The sequence below is a fragment of the Lampetra fluviatilis genome, chromosome 25, assembly GCF_964198595.1.
Source record: "Lampetra fluviatilis chromosome 25, kcLamFluv1.1, whole genome shotgun sequence".
Classification (NCBI taxonomy): domain Eukaryota; kingdom Metazoa; phylum Chordata; class Hyperoartia; order Petromyzontiformes; family Petromyzontidae; genus Lampetra; species Lampetra fluviatilis.
The window spans coordinates 13463059-13485299 of NC_136299.1; the positions used below are offsets into that span (position 1 = coordinate 13463059).

The 22241-nt window shown below is 47.9% G+C and overlaps 1 protein-coding gene across 3 annotated transcripts in view; it reads left to right on the top strand.

The window, feature by feature from the left end:
* Positions 1–859: 859 nt before the first annotated feature.
* Positions 860–22241, top strand: part of LOC144941844 (monocarboxylate transporter 12-like) — a 34656-nt gene continuing 13274 nt past the window's right edge. Inside the window, exons 1-3 of one of the 3 annotated variants that reach the window (XM_078868333.1) lie at positions 869–940; positions 5366–5470; positions 18193–18417. In XM_078868333.1, the coding sequence (XP_078724459.1) occupies positions 18311–18417 (107 nt within the window). In that variant the 5' untranslated portion in view covers positions 869–940; positions 5366–5470; positions 18193–18310. Of the gene's footprint in view, positions 941–4989; positions 5471–18192; positions 18418–22241 lie in introns of those variants that run through there. The other 2 variants (XM_078868334.1, XM_078868332.1) reach the window with 2 other exon arrangements.

Sequence of the window (22241 nt, forward strand, 5' to 3'; positions counted from 1 at the left end):
CTTGGAAATCCAGTGATATTGAGGCACGTGGATGAACATCTACACACGTGGGAACTTCCAGAGACAAATAAGGTTAACGCGTCGTGGGTACAACAAAAAACAACAACACGTATCATGAAGAGGAATATCTCACAATACTGGAATAAGGGATAACTGCATGTGAATGTGTGAGGCTGGGTGGTGTATTATCATGCAATTGACAAAAAACAAGACTTAATGCCATGAGAGGACTTACAGTTTTCCCAGGACAAGATGATCCTGGTGACCGGGACAAGTAGCAACCATGGAGACAAGCGATGAACACGTTAAAGCAATGTACCGTACACCGGTACGCGGTGCTTCATTAAAGCCGGAACAGTCCAGAACGCTGTACTGGGAATGAATTAATCTCACCTGTTTTTGTTCATCCATATATCTCATTATTAGAAACCCTCTTCATAGGATTCTAGGAATATATGTTGTATTATGCAGGATGTGCTATGGATAGGTGTTCTTTGTACTTTAGTGGTTGTGCCGTGCACTCGTAATCCCTTACTCTAAGCCCAGTCGAGCAGTGTTCGGAGTATCGAGTGAGAAATAAAGCCGTGCCTGTAAGCGATGGGATTTAAACGGAGCACACCTGTTCATTATCACGACACATCACCTTAAATAGCAAGCATGTGAGTGTAGCCTTGCCAACCTGGACGCCACAAAGCAAGATCTTGCTTCCCACTGTCTGACAGGCAGCACGACCAATAACAGATGTGGCATTACGATATATAATTATGTCTGCGTTGCATTTTCAAATGGACGGCAGTGTTACATAATGCGACGGTCATATAGAGGGGGCTGACTTCGATGTTATTGTCAGAGTTGGCGTTTGAGAGGAGGGCGGTGGTGCTCGCTAACAGCACTTGCCCCAACAGTCTGTTAAAGGCTATATGGGGGATCTTTGTATTTGGTAAGTCTTAAACGCATGTGTACATAAACACATATTATATGTGGGAAAGCCTGGGAATTGAAGTAAAAGTACGCGTGTGGGTGACTTGGGATAACGGCTGAAATGCTTGCCTGTGTACAGGGGTACGGATTAAGCTCAGATTGTCACAATAACTCTTAGTGTTCTCTCGAAGGCTTGCGTGGGGCATGCACGTATATGTCGGTACTGGTGAGATTAATGGATGTTCATTAACAACACGAGCATGCACAGTCTTAGCATAGATTTAGATTCTGTGGGTAGAGCTGTGGAGGTGAGGTTCAAGGAGTGAACTGGGTGAGACCAGGTAGGGGTCTGTAACCTGCGGCAGCCGCGTGTAGCGGCTCTTTGGCTGCCCCTCGTGGGCAGCCGGTTTAAAAAAATAGATTTAATGTCATTGAACGTAAAGAAAGGGCAAAAACAAAAAAATAAACTCTTCTTCTTTGAAAGGTTGCCGACCCATGTGTTAGACGTATGTTTGGGCAGTGGTGTATGATGACCGCTGTAAGGCATGGGTTGTTGTGTTACATTTGGTGGGGGGTTGTGTGCAGGGCTTGCGTTCTCGCTCGATATTTTCCGGAACGATGTGAGGCAGACACTTGGAGTAGGGATTATCGGTGTAAGGCACTACTACTAGAGTACAAAGTACGCCTATACATAACGACTCTATTATATTGTATCGTATATTCCTGTAATCCTGTCTTGACAAAATAAGTATCATGAGGACCAAATGAGGCTCGATGGATGTGGCATGCCAAAATAATTTCCCTGGACAGCTTTCCAAACTGTTGCAGCTGATACGAAGCACTGTGTGCGTGTACACTGCAAGTTTGCTGTCATTTGAGAGTGCGTTTGGATGCATGGTATGGAGTAGAGGAAGATTGGGGTGAGAATGATTGTGAATGCGGTGAGAGTGGATGTGTTGGGGCGCCGCGGTGGCGAGATGTTAACTCCCTCGCCTTGTGTGGAGGAGGTCGTGAGTTCGATTCAGACCTTGATGCCTGGTGTATATTTAGAGTTTTCATGCTCTGCCCGTGGTCGCTTGGATTTTTCTCCAGGTCCTCCGGTTTTTCCCTCCACGTATAGAAACATGCGTCATTAGTATTGGGCCGCTATACATTTCCACACGACATTTCCACACGACAAGCCACTTCGTTGAGCTATTATTTGTGGCCAGGTCGCTTCTGAAATAAAAAAAAACCTTACGACCAAGCAAAACCAGTGGGCCTCACCTGGTAAAATAACAAAAACTTAACATATTTGTGGTTAGATAGGGTGGTGGTAAGTCAGGTTCCACTGTTATGTTTGTGGAGTGGTGTCGGTGATTTGGGCGATGATAAATTTGGTGGCGTGTGAATGAGAGTTTGGATGACATGGTTGGGTGTGTATGCTGTGATAATGTGGGGAGCGGTAGTGTAGCGGTTAGCGCGCTACGCGATGACTCCGACCAGATGAATTTGATTCCCGCTCATGGCCACCAACATGAGTGTCGATTATTTGAACCGGTCCCGGTCCTGAGCCTCCCCTAGGTCGACCCAGTCTCAAATGAGTACCTGGTGCGGCGTGTACACATCACCACTCGGGAGACAAAGGCGGTCAGGCGTAGTGCTGGCCACCCCACCCCCTGTTGTGCCGTGTTGGCCTTCATAGGCGCTCACTAACAGCACTTGCCCCAACGTTCTGTTCAGGCTATACGGGGGATCTTTGTCTTTTTTAAGGTGATGATGTATTGGGCGTCTATGTGTGGGGGTGAACTGGGTCCCAGTATGCGTGTGGGGGTTAGGGTGGTGGTGTATTGAGGGGGTGTGTGTGTTAGGGTGAGCTGGTTGTGGGTGTGTATGTGTGGGGGTTAGGGTGGTGGTGTATTGAGGGGGGTGTGTTAGGGTGAGCTGGTTGTGGTGTGTATGTGTGGGGGTTAGGGTGGTGGTGTATTGAGGGGGGCGTGTGTGTTAGGGTGAGCTGGCTGGTTGTGGGTGTGTATGTGTGGGGGTTAGGGTGGTGGTGTATTGAGGGGGTGTGTGTTAGGGTGAGCTGGTTGGGTGTGAGTGTGTATGTGTGGGGGTTAGGGTGGTGGTGTATTGAGGGGGGGGTGTGTGTTAGGGTGAGCTGGTTGTGGGTGTGTATGTGTGGGGGTTAGGGTGGTGGTGTATTGATGGGGGGGGGGTGTGTTAGGGTGAGCTGGTTGTGGGTGTGTATGTGTGGGGGTTAGGGTGGTGGTGTATTGAGGGGGGGGTGTTAGGGTGAGCTGGTTGGGTGTGGGTGTGTATGTGTGGGGGTTAGAGTGGTGGTGTATTGGGGGGGTGTGTGTTAGGGTGAGCTGGTTGGGTGTGGATGTGTATGTGTTGGGGTTAGGGTGGTGGTGTATTGAGGGGGTGTGTGTTAGGGTGAGCTGGTTGGGTGTGAGTGTGTATGTGTGGGGGTTAGGGTGGTGGTGTATTGAGGAGGGGGGTGTGTGTTAGGGTGAGCTGGTTGTGGGTGTGTATGTGTGGGGGTTAGGGTGGTGGTGTATTGGGGGGGGGGGTGTGTTAGGGTGAGCTGGTTGTGGGTGTGTATGTGTGGGGGTTAGGGTGGTGGTGTATTGGGGGGGAGGGTGTTAGGGTGAGCTGGTTGTGGGTGTGTATGTGTGGGGGTTAGGGTGGTGGTGTATTGAGGGGGGGGGGGGTGTTAGGGTGAGCTGGTTGGGTGTGGGTGTGTATGTGTGGGGGTTAGGGTGGTGGTGTATTGAGGGGGGTGTGTGTTAGGGTGAGCTGGTTAGGTGTGGGTGTGTATGTGTGGGGGTTAGGGTGGTGGTGTATTGGGGGGGGGGGGTGTTAGGGTGAGCTGGTTGGGTGTGGGTGTGTATGTGTGGGGGTTAGGGTGGTGGTGTATTGAGGGGGGTGTGTTAGGGTGAGCTGGTTGTGGGTGTGTATGTGTGGGGGTTAGGATGGTGGTGTATTGAGGGGGGGTGTTAGGGTGAGCTGGTTGGGTGTGTATGTGTGGGGGTTAGGGTGGTGGTGTATTGAGGGGGGTGTGTGTTAGGGTGAGCTGGTTTGATGTGAGTGTGTATGTGTGGGGGTTAGGGTGGTGGTGTATTGAGGGGGGTGTGTGTTAGGGTGAGCTGGTTGGGTGTGAGTGTGTATGTGTGGGGGTTAGGGTGGTGGTGTATTGGGGGGGTGGTGTTAGGGTGAGCTGGTTGGGTGTGAGTGTGTATGTGTGGGGGTTAGGGTGGTGGTGTATTGGGGGGGTGGTGTTAGGGTGAGCTGGTTAGGTGTGAGTGTGTATGTGTGGGGGTTAGGGTGGTGGTGTATTGGGGGGGGGGTGTGTTAGGGTGAGCTGGTTGTGGGTGTGTATGTGTGGGGGTTAGGGTGGTGGTGTATTGGGGGGGGGGGGTGTTAGGGTGAGCTGGTTGTGGGTGTGTATGTGTGGGGGTTAGGGTGGTGGTGTATTGAGGGGGGGGGTGTTAGGGTGAGCTGGTTGGGTGTGGGTGTGTATGTGTGGGGGTTAGGGTGGTGGTGTATTGAGGGGGGTGTGTGTTAGGGTGAGCTGGTTAGGTGTGGGTGTGTATGTGTGGGGGTTAGGGTGGTGGTGTATTGGGGGGGGGGGGTGTTAGGGTGAGCTGGTTGGGTGTGGGTGTGTATGTGTGGGGGTTAGGGTGGTGGTGTATTGAGGGGGGTGTGTTAGGGTGAGCTGGTTGTGGGTGTGTATGTGTGGGGGTTAGGATGGTGGTGTATTGAGGGGGGGTGTTAGGGTGAGCTGGTTGGGTGTGTATGTGTGGGGGTTAGGGTGGTGGTGTATTGAGGGGGGTGTGTGTTAGGGTGAGCTGGTTTGATGTGAGTGTGTATGTGTGGGGGTTAGGGTGGTGGTGTATTGAGGGGGGTGTGTGTTAGGGTGAGCTGGTTGGGTGTGAGTGTGTATGTGTGGGGGTTAGGGTGGTGGTGTATTGGGGGGGTGGTGTTAGGGTGAGCTGGTTGGGTGTGAGTGTGTATGTGTGGGGGTTAGGGTGGTGGTGTATTGGGGGGGGTGGTGTTAGGGTGAGCTGGTTAGGTGTGAGTGTGTATGTGTGGGGTTAGGGTGGTGGTGTATTGGGGGTGGGTGAACTGGCTGGGAGAGTGTTTGTGTATGGGTGGGGTGAGGATGAATTGGGTGGGGCGTGTGTGTGTGTGTTCCTTGTTGTGCTTCTCTGTGCGAGAGCGATTGGGGAATGAGAGATAAATGGTTTCGCAGGCTCTACAGCGCGTGGCATCGCAACTTCGGCTGTTACCAAAGCGGCTTGCGTTTAATGTTGCTCAATATAATTCACAACGAATTGCGAGTCAAACATACTCTATACATGTATCTGTCTTGCGCTGGAACCCTGCACGTGCTTCAACGTATGAAACAATTCCTAAATAACCACGAAAATCTCTAACTGCCGGACATTTGTGAGATAAGCAACGCGAGCAAGATCGAAGACCCGCTGGACTGGGTCTACAAGTGGGGGGAGTTCCGAGTCTCGTCTTCGCAGCGTCTGTTCTTCCGCGACTTCCCTGCCAAAAGGTATTTGATGGATTAATTTCTAACACAGAGCAGGCTTCCATGAATCAAGTTGACATCCTTTACATTGCAAACCCCGACTGCTGCTACTGAAATATATCCTTGCCAGCGGTGGAGCGTTGGCGCAATGGAAGCAGTGATCTTGGCACATTGCTCCGTAAACCCGGCTGAACCGAGTTCGATTCTTTGCCGCGGCTGACATGCCAACGACTGCGCTGTTCAGTGAGACGAACTCTGTGGCGTCTATACGACGTGGGGAGGTGTCAGCCAGCAGTGGATGGACAAAGGGGACGTACACGATTGTATTTGGATTATAGGACGCACTTACAATAAAAGTTGGTGGTACTGTATGTACACATCCTCGGTAGGTGTTCTGTATGTGTGTGTGCTTGAGCAGATTTTTACATTATTGACACAGGGCACGAGTCAACTTCGCGGAGCGTCTTCTAATTCGGAGGATGCGGCGGTGCATGGTTCGTGCACGCCGACGTCGTGATCGGTGGCACCACAGCCGCATGCGCCCGATTGTTTCTTGTGAAGCAGCGAAGTGGACGAGCAGACGGCCCCACTGGCTTCTTTCTGTTGGTCGCTTTGAGATGCGGGTTGACACCCCGGGGGTGCTGAGTTGCTGTGGGGAGGGGGCCGGGGTCGATTTCCGATTCTTGTTGCGAGAGCCCCCCCACTGCCTCCCCCCCCCATTGCCCCCCCCCCACTGCCTCCCCCCCCCCATTGCCCCCCCCCACTGCCTCCCCCCCCATTGCCCCCCCCCCACTGCCCCCCCCCCCATTGACCCCCCCATTGCCCCCCCACTGCCCCCCCCCCACTGCCCCCCCACTGCCCCCCTAACCCGCGACTGCGGACGCCTGGGGCAGCAGAGAGCTGGCGCTGGGATATTGCGCAATGGCATCAGAGACATGCGATGCCAATTAAACGTAGCCGCTGTTCACAATGTGCAGTCCTTGCAGCGTTGTCACGTCACTTTATCAATCCACCACTGGGTGGCATCTTCGCTCATCGCGCTGTATCGGTCTTGGGGAGATGGTTGACCATACTTCACCACGCTGGTTAAATGCGGATTGAGGGGGGGGGGGCTGCAAATATCACTTGCCACTGATGTTGGCCCTGGCCCTGGCCCGGAATCGAACTCTTGGTAGCCGGCTCCAGTTACACGATGGGAATTGGGTTCTGATGAAAACACAACCCCACATGAATGCAGAGACTGTACGTGTCGTGCATTGGCGTATACTGCTGCATTTACATTATTCAAAAGGCGGACATATGTAGATGCGTACTGTGCCTTTCATGCTTGTAAACAAAAAATTGTCGCCAGGCAATGAAGCACTTGCAGTTATCTGGAACTGGGATTGTGAGATTCCCCAGAGGGTTAACGTTTGCAGATGCTCGTATACCGGGTGTATGTACGGCGAGTAGCAACTTCACATTGCATGGCTATCGAGCAACAACACATGTATACTGGTAGGAACCTCCTGGTTACACCAGCCCACAGGGGATTATTGTGCCCGTCGTGCAGGGAGGGGCTGGGTGGGGAGTGGAAGGTGGGGAGGGGCTGGGTGGGGAGGGTGGGGCTGGGTGGGGAGGGTGGGGTGGAGAGGGGCTGGGTGGGGAGGGGCTGGTCACCCCGTGGTGCCCTTATAAAACTCAACGTTTAACCTACTCACGCCGGCTTGTGCCCGCCCTCACAGTCGGCCATATTTGCGGAATACACCACGCCACCGTTGACCCTGGCCATTGACCGAGCAACCCAACGTCACTACCAGCTCCCTCCGCAGGAATGTGTTACTCAAGTTTATTCCTCTGCTCAGCGTGGGGAAAACATCACAAGCAATAAACCCCGTTATGTCTGTCCATAGAGTACTGTATTTATATAATAGATGGTTATTCCATCGGCCTATTGGCTTTCCAGACCAATGTTATCCAGCAACATTTGTGTAAGAACACAAACTCTGGACCGGTTTCGACCCGGCTCTCATCAGTATAGTCCGGCTTGTTTAAACATGCTGCTGGATTATATTGATATTGGAAGGCAGTACAGTAAATCTAATGGACAAACGCATTATTGTATTCATATGTTGGACGCACTAAATAAAGTGTTGCGTACATATACTTCCGATCCATAGTGCGCTACAACAACGAAAAATAAGTATGGTTCAAACAAGCCCCAGAACCGATATGGCGTAGGGATGTTGATTTTTGAATCGTTGTTGGCAACATTTCTTGTAGCTCACAAACTGCATCTTGTATGTAGGTTGAGGTCAGAGCTGTAGACATATATATGACACTTTTTCAGAAGTGTCATGAATTGGAAAGTTTGGTTAACTTCTAAACTACAATTAAACTATTTTTTTTATTTGACCAGATAAGGCCTACTGTCCTATATACAGTGGTACCTCGGAGATCGAACTTAATTCGTTCCAAAACCGTGTTCGAACACCGAATTGTTCGAACACCGAATCAATTTTCCCCATAAGAATGAATGGAAATAACATTAATTGTATCCCCACCCAAGGATGCTCCTATTATGGGCCATTTTTCACAAAGTTGACAATATTAAAATACAGTACAGTACATAAAAGCATACAAAAAACAAGAAACACAGTTATAATTAGTAGAATAAATGAACATTGAACTTCACTTTACCTGTAGTAAGGAGAGTGGATGGCTTGAGTGGAAGGTGGTGAGGAGGGGAGGAGGTGTCATTGTTGCTTGCAAGGGGAGTCCCCCTCCATAAAAATGTTGGGTAACTGCCCTTCTGGGGTTCTTTCTTTTCTTTGCCTATTTTCTAGCACTAACTGTGATTCACTTGAGGGCCTTTTTAAAAAACTGATCAAGAGAGGATTGTTTCTGCCTCCATTTTAAGATGTTTCTGAAATGACTCAATGCATTATCATTATAAAAATCGCCTGCTCTGCTAGCTAATGCCTTATCTGGATGCACTGGGCGAGAGCTACGCGTAAACTGGGTCATTCGCCTTTGTCTCGGTCGCCCTGGCTACGCGTCTCGGCCCAAACAGGTTCGTTCCAGTTGCTCGATCTCCGAATTTTTGTTCGATGTCCGGGGCAAAAAATGGTCGAAAATTTTGTTCGATTATCGAATTGGTCGAGTTTTGGGGCGTTCGATCTCTGAGGTTCTACTGTAGTTCCTTTGCAGAAGTGACCTGGCCACAAATGATTGCTCAACAAAGTGGTGTATCGTGTGGAAATGTATATCAGCCACATACTCTAAGCGCGTGATGTTGATTCTAAATGTGGAGGGGAAAACCGGAGGACCCGGAAAAAAATCCATTCGACCACGGGGAGAACATGCAAACTGCAAATATATAGGCGTCAGGGTCAGGATCAAACCCCACGACCTGCATACCAGGTTAACATCTCTCCACCGCGGCACGCTACTTATGGAATGTTTTAGCGTGTTCGGAGGAAGCTTGTTTAACCAGGGAACACTCACGCATTCTAGGATATAATAACCGCCTGCCCCAATGGGCTAATTTATTTGCCATCGGCTATCTGTCCCATGGCCCGGTGGGTTTTTGACCCAAATTTGTGGTTCATGAACCCTTACCTCAAAAGTGCTGAAATACAAGAATAATGTGTTTACACCTCCTTTGTCAGTCCACTGAAGTCCGTCTCGCACCATGCCAGTTTACATGTGTTTGTGTTTTTTCCAATCAACTGCACCACACTGGTCAGCAGAGGTTGGTGAAGGAGCTGCTGATGACTGGTTCAGATATCACGTGCCACTGATGTTAGCCGCTTCCAATAATTCAATTCGGGTTGACGGGTTCATGTCGCAATCACTGTTACCACCACTCCCCCATATTCAAATGTGCAGGGACTCCTCTCCTTACAAACATTCGACTTACAAATTCTCCAATCTCCCCCTGGCTGTCCACTCGGCAGCAATTGGGTCCACCATAGTGAGTCGATCAGCCGGTCGTGTGGTAAGGAAGATATTGGATACTCCAACCTCTTTCAAGACGTCTGGCCAGGATGGAAGAGTCTGCCAAAATACACTCGAGAAGGGCTTTGTATAGCCATCTCTATTGGATGCCCTTTTTCCAGCAGTGGTGTGAACAATAAATTTCACGGCTGCACGTTTATCTTATACTTTACAACAATACTGCATTGTTAATCTGGTCATAAAGCTGAGAAGTTATGAAAAGTGTCATGGAAATACAGCTTTACGTGTTGTACCTTTGCAGCTAACTAAAAGGGAATTGGAGCACTTAACTCTAATAGCATTAAATGAGTACCATAGGTATGCTTTATTTCACTTGACAATTACTCTAGGTTCAAATAATAAATTGCCAATTATAATCGGCAGTGTTAATAGTTTTTACACGCATTGTCGAAAGCACTTGTAGTCTTTTGAATATTTTTCTTCTAAAGAATTCTACACTTTCTGAAAATAAATAAATAAATACTCTATTGCTGCTTACATGCACATTGTGTGAATCAGAGGGTTTTGATTTATAAAATGTTGAACTGAGATAATTATTTGATTAAGCCAATTAATCAACTACTTTTGTGTGGTCGATAACTCCAGCCCCTCTACAAATGGTGGCCGTTTCCATATGCTGTCTGCTGAAGGCTGGAAACCCCCTGCAAGCCCCTCCCAGTGTGATGCAGCTGATAATGCCGATGACGTCACCAAGCCCCGCCCATTACCACCTGCACAGCAGCACACGTGGGGACAGATGTGACTTTTTTTCCCCCCAACTACATTATATTTGTGTTATCTGATGAGTCGAGTAATGGAATTGATCATCGCTAGCATAATCAATTAAATATCTCAGATAGCCCAGCAATAATGTAATGCCACCGTTGGAATGTGTTGTGTTATTCATGATTGAACTTGGGTCTCCAAGCTGGCACAGTTTATATATAAAAACTAAAACTAAAAATTGGCCACTGGTATGGCACACGACATCCAACCATTTACCGCTAAGAGTGATGTTGACGAAAAATGAATACTGGAAAACGGAAAAGTTTCAAGAAGGCATAAATCGCATTTCTGTGGTGTTGTCTGAAAACGTTCTTGAATTTAAAATGGCAAGCCCATACATCCGAGACCTCGACGAAACGTCACAATGGATCCCAGTAAAACTGTGTGCGTTCAAAAGGAAAAAATGTGCGGCGTGATTGGCTTCATGTCAAAAGCGTGGGTGTGGAGGGACACTGCGATGTTCATTTGAAAAAGTAAGAACAAAGGGGAAAACAATAAGTGGGTTCGGAAACAGCTGTCGATTAATATATGGCCTTGTCTTTGAGTGTACTTCAAATAAAAAAAATGCCCTGAACGTTGTAGCAGACGAATGGTTGGTAGTTTAGGTGGCCTGAAATTAGTAATTGGCCTTTGATGGCTATTATGAGCATGAGTTAATGGTATGATATTACAGTAACTTGTTTTTATTAGGTGTTTTTGTTTCAAATATGTTTTAAGTGAAACAATCAAATATGACTGCTTCCGTCTGAGTCATATTTTTAAGGACAGAGTTAATTGTAGTGTTTATATATATATTACCTACACTTTTTATACTGAACAAGCAAGTCACCATGTAAGAGTATTCTAACAACTCTGTTATCGTCAGTTCTGTAATAGAAGAATAAACATCAAGAGATGTTCGGTGCTTCGGGCAGATTGCATGAATCAGAAACGTATCCCTGGCATACCTGGCAGTGCTCTCATCCGACTTATATGTAATTAATTTGTAATAATTTTATTATTCTTATCAATAATTATTATTAATAAGAATAATGTAAAATCTTGACTTAAAGCTTTCGTGACTGCAGGAATTCATTCTTTGGGTTTTGTCGGTAAAGTCACGTAGATAGGTTCAAATTAATACAAATAATAAATATAAAATAAACAAAAATTACGACGTTTCGATCACAACATAAGCAATCGTCATCAGGAGGAGGAAAGATGACGATCGCTTGTGTTGTGATCGAAACGTCGTAGTTTTGTTTATTTTATATTTATTATTTTTATTAATTTGTCCTCATCTACTTGACTTTACTGAAAGACCCAGAGAATAATAATGTACATTCTTTTGCTAATCCATTGTTGGATGAAGGCTTTCCAACAATGTGATAGACACAGGAGTTATATGAACGGTACTTTATAATGGTCCGTGTGGGTTGAGCAAATGGCGGGGGGGAGATTGGTTTAGATACCACCTACCACTGATACGAACTATGGTAAAGAATTCAACTCAGATTGGTTCAAAGAGTTGTAATGACAACAGCTGTGGCACTGCTCCCCACCCTTGCACAGACTGCATCTATCCAAGTTAATACCCTGTGCAAAGGACACCAATTCCAACATTGGTGGAGTAGATTTCCAGAATTAAAATCCTCAATTGTGGTTTATACTGAAGACTTTGAAACCACTGCCCCTAGATATTGTATGATTATAAAGTAGGAAAATGTCATCTCAGTGTACCACCTATCATGACCGTATTTTCCGGATACTATAATGCCCTTTTTCTTCTGTAGTCTGTAAAGCAAAGTTAGGGATATGTGTTATGAGGTAGATTGTGTGCGTAAACACATTCATATAACTTCGTATAATATGGAGACTACGATATATAGTAGTTTATTATCAACACGTTACAATATCATCTCAGTTTATAACCAACACATTAGAATATAATATCATGTGTAATATATAAATTGTGTCTAAAGTTAAATAATGTCCGATTTTAACGAGGCGTTGCCACACTAGTTCAATTCACCAAACATTGTTCTATGGACATTTTAAGCTTTTAGTGGTTCAAGTATTTTATTAAACACAATGGCAAACTTTGAAAATTTAACTTTATTATCTCAATTGCTGCACACTGGCCTTTGGGTTAAACTTTGTCCAACTTGCACATGCAGGATGTCAGGAAAGGTTAAACAAACAGAGAGTTGCAAATGCAGCACGAAAAGAAATCTGTGGAAGCCCTAAGTGTTTTTACGAATTGTGATTTCAATGGGAAGGTTTCTACATGTTTGTGAATGAAAGTTCTATACGTTTAAATATCGTGTATTTCATACCGTATTATTATGGATTTACCAAACCTGCAGTAAGGCATTTATCTTGTACTTTGTAAAATAATATGATTCGTAATTTTTGTTGTTTGGAAAAAATAAGAATAGGTTTTACCCTTTCTGGCAATAAAATAGGTGTTTAGATGTTCAAACACCAAATAGAAACCCTTTTCAAGGAATTGTTTTGTTATATCTGATTAATCCTGACTTTCCTTAGCTTCTATAACACTTTTGAATCACCTAACCTTTTATGATATGTTTGCTTAAATAAACATATATGTACGTCTTAATATGTTACGGTGCCAAGGTAATGTTAATCACACTATGGTCGCGGCAAAGTGTATTTCTACTACACGACTGCCAATGGAATCTATGCAGTTTATAACATTTGGCTTTGGCTGCCCATTTGACCAAAAGGCTTATAAACATCTACATCTCATTTCAACTTTAAATCATACACGTTAGATACTGTAAGTTCCCCACAATGCCTATATAATGCCTCACACCAGTGCAAGCAACCACCAGCAGCTCGTGTTCTTGTCACTGCTACACATCAAGCCACCAGCAGCTCGTGTTCTTGTCACTGCTACCAGCCGATGACTCACCACAGCTGGGCAAAGGAATCCTCAATGTCTGTCTGCCAGTCCCTCCTGTCCTTCACTGCTCCCATCCAGTGGTACCCTCCGCAACACCGCGATGTGACCCCACTGCCGTCGTCTCTTCCTCTGCCTTCCTCTGCTTCTCTTCCCCTCTCGAGGTCGCCAACTCAACAGTGAAGTTTCGTTTCTCATCTCCCGTCAGTTGTTCTCAAGACACGTCCTGCCCATTTCCGCTTCATTTCTTTGGATGAAACAACAGCTGCATTGACCCCTTTGCTTTTCCTTAATTTTCCATTGCAACCAGCTCGTGCCAACCGTTAGTGCTCCGGAAATGTTGCTGAGAGTACAGCCAACAGAGTGAAATGCTGTTTGGACAAATTCAGCATTGCCAAGGTTTTCTGGAAAAAACAACTCTATTCTATTGGGACTGAGATAGCCACAGTTAAGGCTGCAATGTGAGCCTGTTATTAATATTCCCCTGAAAGTGTCTTGGTGAATAAAATAAAACTACAAATGTATTTGACATGTGACAAATAAATGGGGGGGCTGTTTGACATAATCTTGCAGGGCATGGTATACAGAAAAAGCAGGGGAGGATGACCGAAGATCAATTGGATGGCAAGTGTGATAACGTGGACTGATAAGCAGCGAAAGCAGCTGACAAAGACTGCAAAGGGCAGGCAAACATGGAGAGAGTTGAAATCCGAGGCATCCACTCTATAGTTAATTCTATCACGATCACTGCTGTTAAAGGGATAGGTGATTATCATAATTAAAGTGTCTAAATGAAGCTTGTCGTCACAACTTTTTTCTGCAGGTGGTGTGCTTTCTAAATGTTGGCGAAACTCAACGGCTGGAGCAACCATAGGTTGCAAGAATAGAGCAGTTTTTTAGATAGAAATACGCTTATAGGTGTACCCAGTGACTTTAAATTTATCCCGTAGTTTGTGGTGGTCCTGTGATAAATTACAGTGTTGTGTACGTAATACTGTACATGTACGGCTCTCTTTCCAATCCTCTGCTGGATGAGGGCCTCTACGTCATGTGGATTATGGGGATTATTGTACCATACTTCATAATGGTGAGTGTGCAGGGAGCATAGTACAGTACAATACAACAACGGATGTTACTCTACTGCCGCCTGCTGACAACGTAGCCCCACAGCAGGCTCACAGCTCCTGGTTGACGCCCTGTGGTCGCTCTTTGCACGAGCGAACCAGGCTCAAACTGCTGAGTTTGTATGGGCTGATTAGATTAGATGCATTCCAGGTGATTTGGCCACAGATGCATTCCAGGTGATTTGGCCATAGACGCCTGCGGTGTTGTACAAACTTAGAACATTTCGATTCACAAGATGCATAATTGCCCACTTGACTCTGTGTGCTTTATTCTAGCCACCATTCACCCAGCAGGACACGTGGCATTTCATAAACACTTGCAATTCTTTTCTGCAGACGCTGCTTTTTTATCTTTTTATGTGCATGCGAGACTGGTAATATTTGGCAGTTTTCTCAACTGTTAGTGTGAAGTGGTGTGATTCATTGGCAAGAGTGGCTCAGGCTAGGTATGCTTTAGATACTGATTTGCAGAATTGAAATCGGCGTGCCAAATCGAACTTTAAAGAACTCCGGCGACACGGCCGAGTGCGTAGCGTGTTTGCCGCTCGTTGCAGACGTTCATAGTTCAAGCCCACAGCTGCCCTGGTTAATACTGCGAGTTATATTAACCAGAACGAGTGCCGTCTGCTTCACAGTGGGCATTAAAGATCTCGTGATGTTATAAAAAAAAAAGTAGACCATTTGTGCCAGCATCATGGTCTAATTTGACAAATTAGAAAAATTACTCAACTGAGGAAAGCTCGTAGCAAAATTGCCCCTAACAGTGCAACTTAGCAGGACCCTCTTAAAAATTGTAATTCCTGGTTAAATAAAGAAATAAGAATAATCGCCACGTATATGTCCTGCACATCCTATTATATAAATCTCGCTGTCTAATGCCACTTTTCAAGCTGGTAGGACATCTTGGAAGAGGTAGGGGTTACCAACACTTTTCTCCACCACACACGACCTGCCGATCCACTCACTGTGGCGTACACTGGGGGGTGATGCAAGAAACTTGCAACCACTGTTTCAACTGACGACCCAGACTGCAAGACCAATTAAGCTACACCACAGCACATTCGTGATGCTACACACATTCTTAAATTGTATTGGAATAAAGCATTGAGAAATTATCTTGACTGGTTTAAAATGTAGTTTTTGTTTGCTGAAAAAATAAGAAATGTTATGTTTTACTAACAATGCTTTAATATTTTCATAAGCAGCTTCATATAACAAAATGAGCCCTCTGAAGTCTATTTCACGGCAGCGGTCAGCAAGGTGCGACTCTTGGAGGACTGCGTCGTGACGCTATTCAGGGCCACAGTCTCGTGCTCGCCACGCAGTGCATTGTGGTTCTTCACATCTTCTTGGTTCTTTCGGTAAAGTCACGTAGCAGGGAAATAATAAAAATAAAACATAAAAGTAAATTCTCACGACGTTTCGGCCACAACACAAGCAGCCGTCCTCAGGTGAAGACAGAGCTGTGTGAGAGACAGCGCTCCAATGAACACTGCTAAGCTTGGCAGCGTATTTTAAGCTGGGTGGGAGGAGAAGAGCGCCTTGACAAAGGAGGTTACATGTCAACAGAAGAATTTTGCATTGAGTAAGCTGTGTTAATGTGAGAGAATTAGCAGGGTGTTAAAGTCATAAATTAGCATGTAACTGGGAGATTAGCATGTATGATAGTGGGTGGTTGCAGTTCTTTAGCGTCAAAATACTAAATGCCTCTGTTGATATGTAAACTCTGACTTTAACATAGCCAGTTACATGCTAATTCCTCACATGCTGCCAACAACACAATTGTAATAAAATGGAGAGAATAGACAAAACACAAATACATATAAAGTGGAAAGTTTACTACTATACTCATTAAAACATAAACTTAAGTTTGGTGTAAGGAGCTCAGTCAACTGTGGATTACAACTTGCAGTACTGTGCTCTGTAGAGGACATTTTAAATATCTTTTTTACTTACATAAGTAATTTTTAACAAGTTTTGTTCTTGAACTGAAAGCATATTTGACGAATATAGCATTGTTGTACATCCATTATGGTTAAATATACTGCATGTGGTTACATTTGCAGTGATCTTCTTATGGGAGAGATAGGCCGGACTGACAGCAAAGTGGAATTTATTTCCACTGTATTAAGGCTGCCAACAGAGTTGAACACCAAGCCCAGTCCTGCTCATTTGAGTGCAAACACCATCATCATCATCAACCATGATGAATCCACTCCTAGATGAAGGCCTTCCCAAGTCACCATCTCTTACAGTTCTGCGATGTGGCAATCCGCCTAGCATCTGCACACGAGCTGCTTTCATCGCTCCATCTCCTCAGTAGATGTCCTCTTGTACATTATGTATCTTTTCTTGACTGCCTTGGCTGGGAATGAATATCAAGACTCAACCTGGAACCGAGCTGTGGTCCTGGTCCGTAGTACCTAGTTACGTTGTAATTAGTGTGGTTAGCCTGGTGGTCACCACCATAGGTTGTTATTCTGTTAAGGGGAAGTTACCCCGTGTGTTGGAGTTCAATAAATGTGTTGCCTCCAAATATACGTCTGCGACTCAGTTGAACTCACTACACTTACACCACAGCAGCATCCAGAATCACACGCACAATATCAATTCCTTTCTTGGGAACACATTTATCTCGTGTTAATTTTTATGATATATTTTAAAATTGTAATCACACTCACCATGCCGACTAAAGGAAGGGTTTTTTTGCACGTGAGTCATTGTATGATGGTTTTGGCTTGCAAATTAAGATGCATTATCTTGAACGCGTATAACCTTGGAGCAGATTGTATGATTTAATGCCACCTTGTAAAATCGCTGAGTGGAACGAGGGTTGAACTGTCAAGACCCTTGTAACTGACACAGTAGCAGGCATGCAATGTGGCTTTTTTAAAAATGAAATTGATGTTTTAAAGGGTGGAGCAGTGAGGCATTGGTTAACACATGGCTGTCTAAACCCCAGCAACCTGAGTGTCGCTAACATCAGTGGCGAGTGATATCTGAATAGATCCTGGGCCATTTTTTCACCTAGCTGCATTAACCAGTGTGGTGAAGTATGTTCATACAACCTCAAATGCCAACATAATGTTAGAAAGCCTTCACCCAGCATTGTGTTAACGTCGGGCTATAAATTATTATTACTTGATTTGAGGCTTTCGTGACTGCAGGAATTACTCTTTGGTTCTTTCGGTAAAGTCACGTAGAAAGAAAATAAATAAAATAATAAAATACGACATTTCGATTGCAACACAAGCAGTTATCATCAGGTAGAACTAAATTTGAGAGAGAGACAAAACACAGAGACTGAGACACAGACAGACACGCAAGCAGAGAGAGACAACACATAGACACACAGAGACCCAATGCCTCTGTGTCGTGGCATTAAATAGAGAGAGGGGGGGGTGGGGGAGAGAGAGAGGTGGGTCTGCTGGAGCAGAGAAATTAGCATGTCAATGAGAGAGTTGTGTGGAAATCCACCCCGAAGCGGCCAGGGGAGAGAAAGAGCGAATGGACCTATTATTACTATTTTGATGGTAATTTTTTTTATTTAATTTTGTGTGTAGGCAGGGTAGCTCAGAGGTCAGAGGGCTGTGTTCGGAACCGCTGAGATCCTGGGTTCAAATCCAGGAAATTGCCTGTGATTTAACCAGGTCACCAGTGACTGCACAAAAAAAAACCTCATCACATTAATTTGGTTCTAAATGTAATATAGAAATATAACATTGATTTGACTCTTATTCGAAGCGGGTGGGAAAGTGCTGACTATGTCAACAGAGTTCATTGGAAGGAATCTCAGAGGACAGTTTTGTGAGAGACTCGTATTAATATCTTGTCTCGTGCCATGATACCTAGAGCACAATTGGGATAAAATTGGGGCAAATGTACGTATAATTCTGAAAAAAATGAAATGTTGTTTCATAAGATGCAGACATTTTGTCTTCCCTTTTTCCCCGCAGGGCTCAGGGCCGCGGCAATGTCGCGCGAGTCCAAGCGGTACTGAACCCCAGTGGAGAAGTGCGAGGGGCGGCGGTGGCGCTGATCAGACGCGGACGGCGGCCGCGGCACTGAGCGAGCATGCGGGGCCGAGGGTCGGTGCTGCCGCAGCCCCCTGACGGGGGGTGGGGCTGGATGGTGGTCCTCGCCTGCTTCATCGTCAACGTCTGTACGCGCGCTGTCACCAGGTGGGCACGTCATACCACGTCGCGACCGCAGTTGCAAACGAGCACCGGCGCGCTACCATCGTTGTTATTGTTTTGATGTCATGTCCACGTCTTCATTACCAGATATGCTAAAACTATACTATATATTTTTTTAATTTACCAGGTAAGGCCCACTAAGCTGTAATGCTCTTTTTCAGAAGCGACCTAGCCACAAACGATAGCCCAACAAATTGGCTTATCACGTGGAAATTTATAGGACGTTGATTCTAAATTTGGAGGAAAAACCGGAGGACCCAGAGAAAAATCCACACGACCACGGGGAGAACATGCAAACTCTAAAAATACAGGTGAAGTGGGTTCAACTGAGTCGCAGACGTAGACTTTGGAGGCAGCGCATTTATTTAGTTCCAACACATGGGGTAACTTCCCCTTAACAGAATAACAACCTCAGGCGATGACCACCCAGCTAACTACACTAGTTAACTACGCTAGTTACTACACTAATTACTACACTAGTTACCATGTAACTGTTACTACGGACCGGGGACCAACAGCATCTGCCTGGGTCCATGTGCTGGAAGACTCGTAGAACGGAGATCGTAGACGAAGGGTTCTTTTCCCAGGATGAACAACCCTGGTCCCTCTCGGGACTCGGCTAGGGGTCGGCACGGTTTGGCTCAAACCACCAAACCGCGGTTTGAACCGAACCAAATCGGTTTGGTTTGGCTCTGTTTGAACTGGTTCGGTTTGGTTTGGGGCTACGAAAACCGACTCGGTTTGGCTCGGACAGGGTGGAACCGGCTCAAACTAGTTTGGTTGGTTGTAAAGGCGACACGAAAGGACATGCTGTAGTTGCCTTTGCCTGCGAATTCACTTTGCAATTGCATCTCCATGGCTCGAGCGGCTCAAGACGGCGCCATCCCCGGCGGCTCCAGCATCACAAGGTATCTCATCCACGACGTGGAAGAGACCAAACACGCCGGTAGCGACGAGGAGCCGATGGCGAGCGAACGTGAGAGCCCGGACGCCACGCGCGGCGACACGCGGCAGAGCCTCATGCGCACCCTCGGCGCCGCAGCGCTGCAGACCGCGACGCAGCCCAAGCCCAAGAAGGCCCGTGTGTCCCGAGCGCTGTGGCACGACGAGTACTTTGAGACGAGCCAGGCCGCGGGCGACGTGCAGAGCCGGACCTGCAAGATCTGCACCCTCCAGTACGCGGGCTCCACCTCCTCGGGCACCCATATCAAGCATCTCAAGACCCATGGGATCGTCGACCCCGAGTCGCCCACGGTCGTCACGTCGCCGCCGACGGGGAAGGGTTTGCTCGTGCAGTCCAAGATGGCCACGCCCATGTCAGCGCACGCGAGCAAGGCCATGGACAGCTTTGTCGCCGAGTACATCGCGATGAGTGGTCTAGGCCATAAACACGTAACATCGGATCCCTTTACGACTCTTCTTCAACGAGCTGCCCCGGGTTACGAGCCCAAGTCTGAGCGCACGGTCAAGCGCCGCATGCTCGAGATGTATGTCGTCCTCAAGCTACTCGTGCTACAGTACTTTACTACTTTTGGCTCTTGCGTCTCCTTGACCTACGACGGTTGGACAAACGACGCCATGACCGGCTTCTTCTCGGTCACCCTCCACTGGATGGACCCGGCGTCGTTCTCCATGTGCAACTGCATCATTGACTTCTTTTGGGTGGCCCCGGGCGAAGGCGTGGGCAAGCGCATGGCGCAGCGCCTGCATGAGCTGCTCGACGACTTTGGCGTGTGGCCGCGCCTGCTCGCCGTCGTCACCGACAGCGGTTCTGACGCCGTCGCATCCGCCAAGTCCCTCACGCTCCTCGAGGGGAGCAACCTGCGCTCGACGTGCTGCTTGCGGTGCATCACGCACTGCGTCAACCTCGGCGTCAAGGCCTCATTCGGCGCGTTCGAGACACTGCTGCGCAGCCTCCGCGCGACGCTCGGCGCTATCCGCAAGAGCAAGACGAAGAGGGCGGCCTACACGTCGCTCGCGCGGCACTACCTCAAGTGCCCGCTGCAGCCGCCTTGCCTCGACGTGGTCACACGTTGGGGTAGCACGTACGTGATGCTCACGGCGTCGCTAAGGCAGCGCCAAGTGATCGACGCCATCTGCCTTGAGCCCGGCTGGTCGCGGAGCCAGACCGGCTTGTCGGACGAGCAGTGGGAGCAGGCGGCGCTGCTCTGCCAGTTCTTGGAGAAGCCGGCGGCCATCTCTGATGCCATGGGCGCCGAGGAGTACTGCACCATCTCGAACGCCATCACGGCGCAGGAGGCTCTCTTGAGCCACTGCATGACCCACCGCCCGAGTCCTCATGTGGTCGTGAGCTTGGCCGCCGTGACCATCTCCGACTACATGGTCAAGTACAGCGACCTTCTCTCGTCCGAACCAAGCCGCGTCGCCCGCTTTCTCGACCTGCGCCACCCCAAGCCCGCGGCCTCGAGCACCGAGTACAGCAATATCAAGGACATGATGACGGACATTCTCAACCAGCGCTACCCAGCGTTGACGACGGACGCGGCGCCGAAGGCGGCGCCGCGTGGCGGCATTAACATCCTCTTTGACATGGTCTACGCGCCCAACGCTCACGACGGCGCCGCCTCCGAGGTCGACCGCTTCCTGCTTGAGCCGACTCAGGACCTGAGCATGGACGTCGTCGAGTGGTGGAAGCTGTACGGCGGCAAGTACCCGCGCCTACGACGCGTGGCCCTCGACTATTTGCCTATCCCGGCGTAGTCCGTGCCCTCCGAGAGAGCAAACTCGGCCGCCAAGCGCTCCTTTCTCGACCGACCAAACTTGCACAAGTGCACGTTCAAGGCCGAGATGTGTGTGCGCTCGTGGGCGCGGATGTTGCCTAGTGTTGGGGTTTCACTGCCATTGAACTACCACACTGCGTTCAAGGACATTGGGCGTGCCAAGCTTGAGGAGATGGCTGTGGACGACATCGTCGTCCAGTACTTGCTAGTGAATCTCAATATGAAGAAAGCCTGCGTAGAAATTAGCGATTAATACACTTGATATTTGTGTTGAATGCGAATATTGTTTGCCGCGCATCTTTTCGGTTCAAGCCAACTCAAGAGGTTTGGTTTAGCTTAGTTTGGTTTGGTTTTGGTTTGGTTTGGTTCAGTCGTCGCTGGTTTGGTTTGGTTTGCTCAATTTGAAACCAGTTTGAGTCGGTTCAAACCGTGCCGACCCCTAGACTCGGCTTGTATTCTCTGCGGCGTGGCCGGCTCCGCCCTTGGCCACGTCCACCTTGCAGAACCATCGGGAAGGACCTGGGTCCCTATCACGTGACCCCTCTAGCCAGAGTGCCATGGCCTCACACGACCTTCCCCTTTGGTCGGCACCCACACACCGTGTCCTGTAGGGCCGGCACTGCACTTACAGCCTGGTGCCATCCAGCGCTGTTACTCAACGCACACCGTGCCCCTCTAGGGTCGGTACTACACCCACAACATGGTGACATCCAGCGATGTCACTACACGTTCGTCAGGGTCAGGATCAAACCCACAACCTCCTGCATACCAGGCGAGGGAGTTAACATCTCTCCACTGCGGTGCCCTATTATCAGACCCCGTAAGGCATGCACAGCGCTCGCTCGATGGCAGCAGCGACAAAGCGTCGGCGTTAACGTGGCGAGTTCCCTTTCTGTACGCAAGACTAGAGGAGTAGTCCTGGAGGACCTCCAACCACCTGGAGAGCTGGCCTAACGGCTGCTCAACCCGCAACGCGTACTGTAGAGCAGCGTGGTCTGAGCGCACCTCAAACCGTCAACCGTACAGGTACGGATGGTACTGCTGGATGACATGGAAGATGGCCAGCAG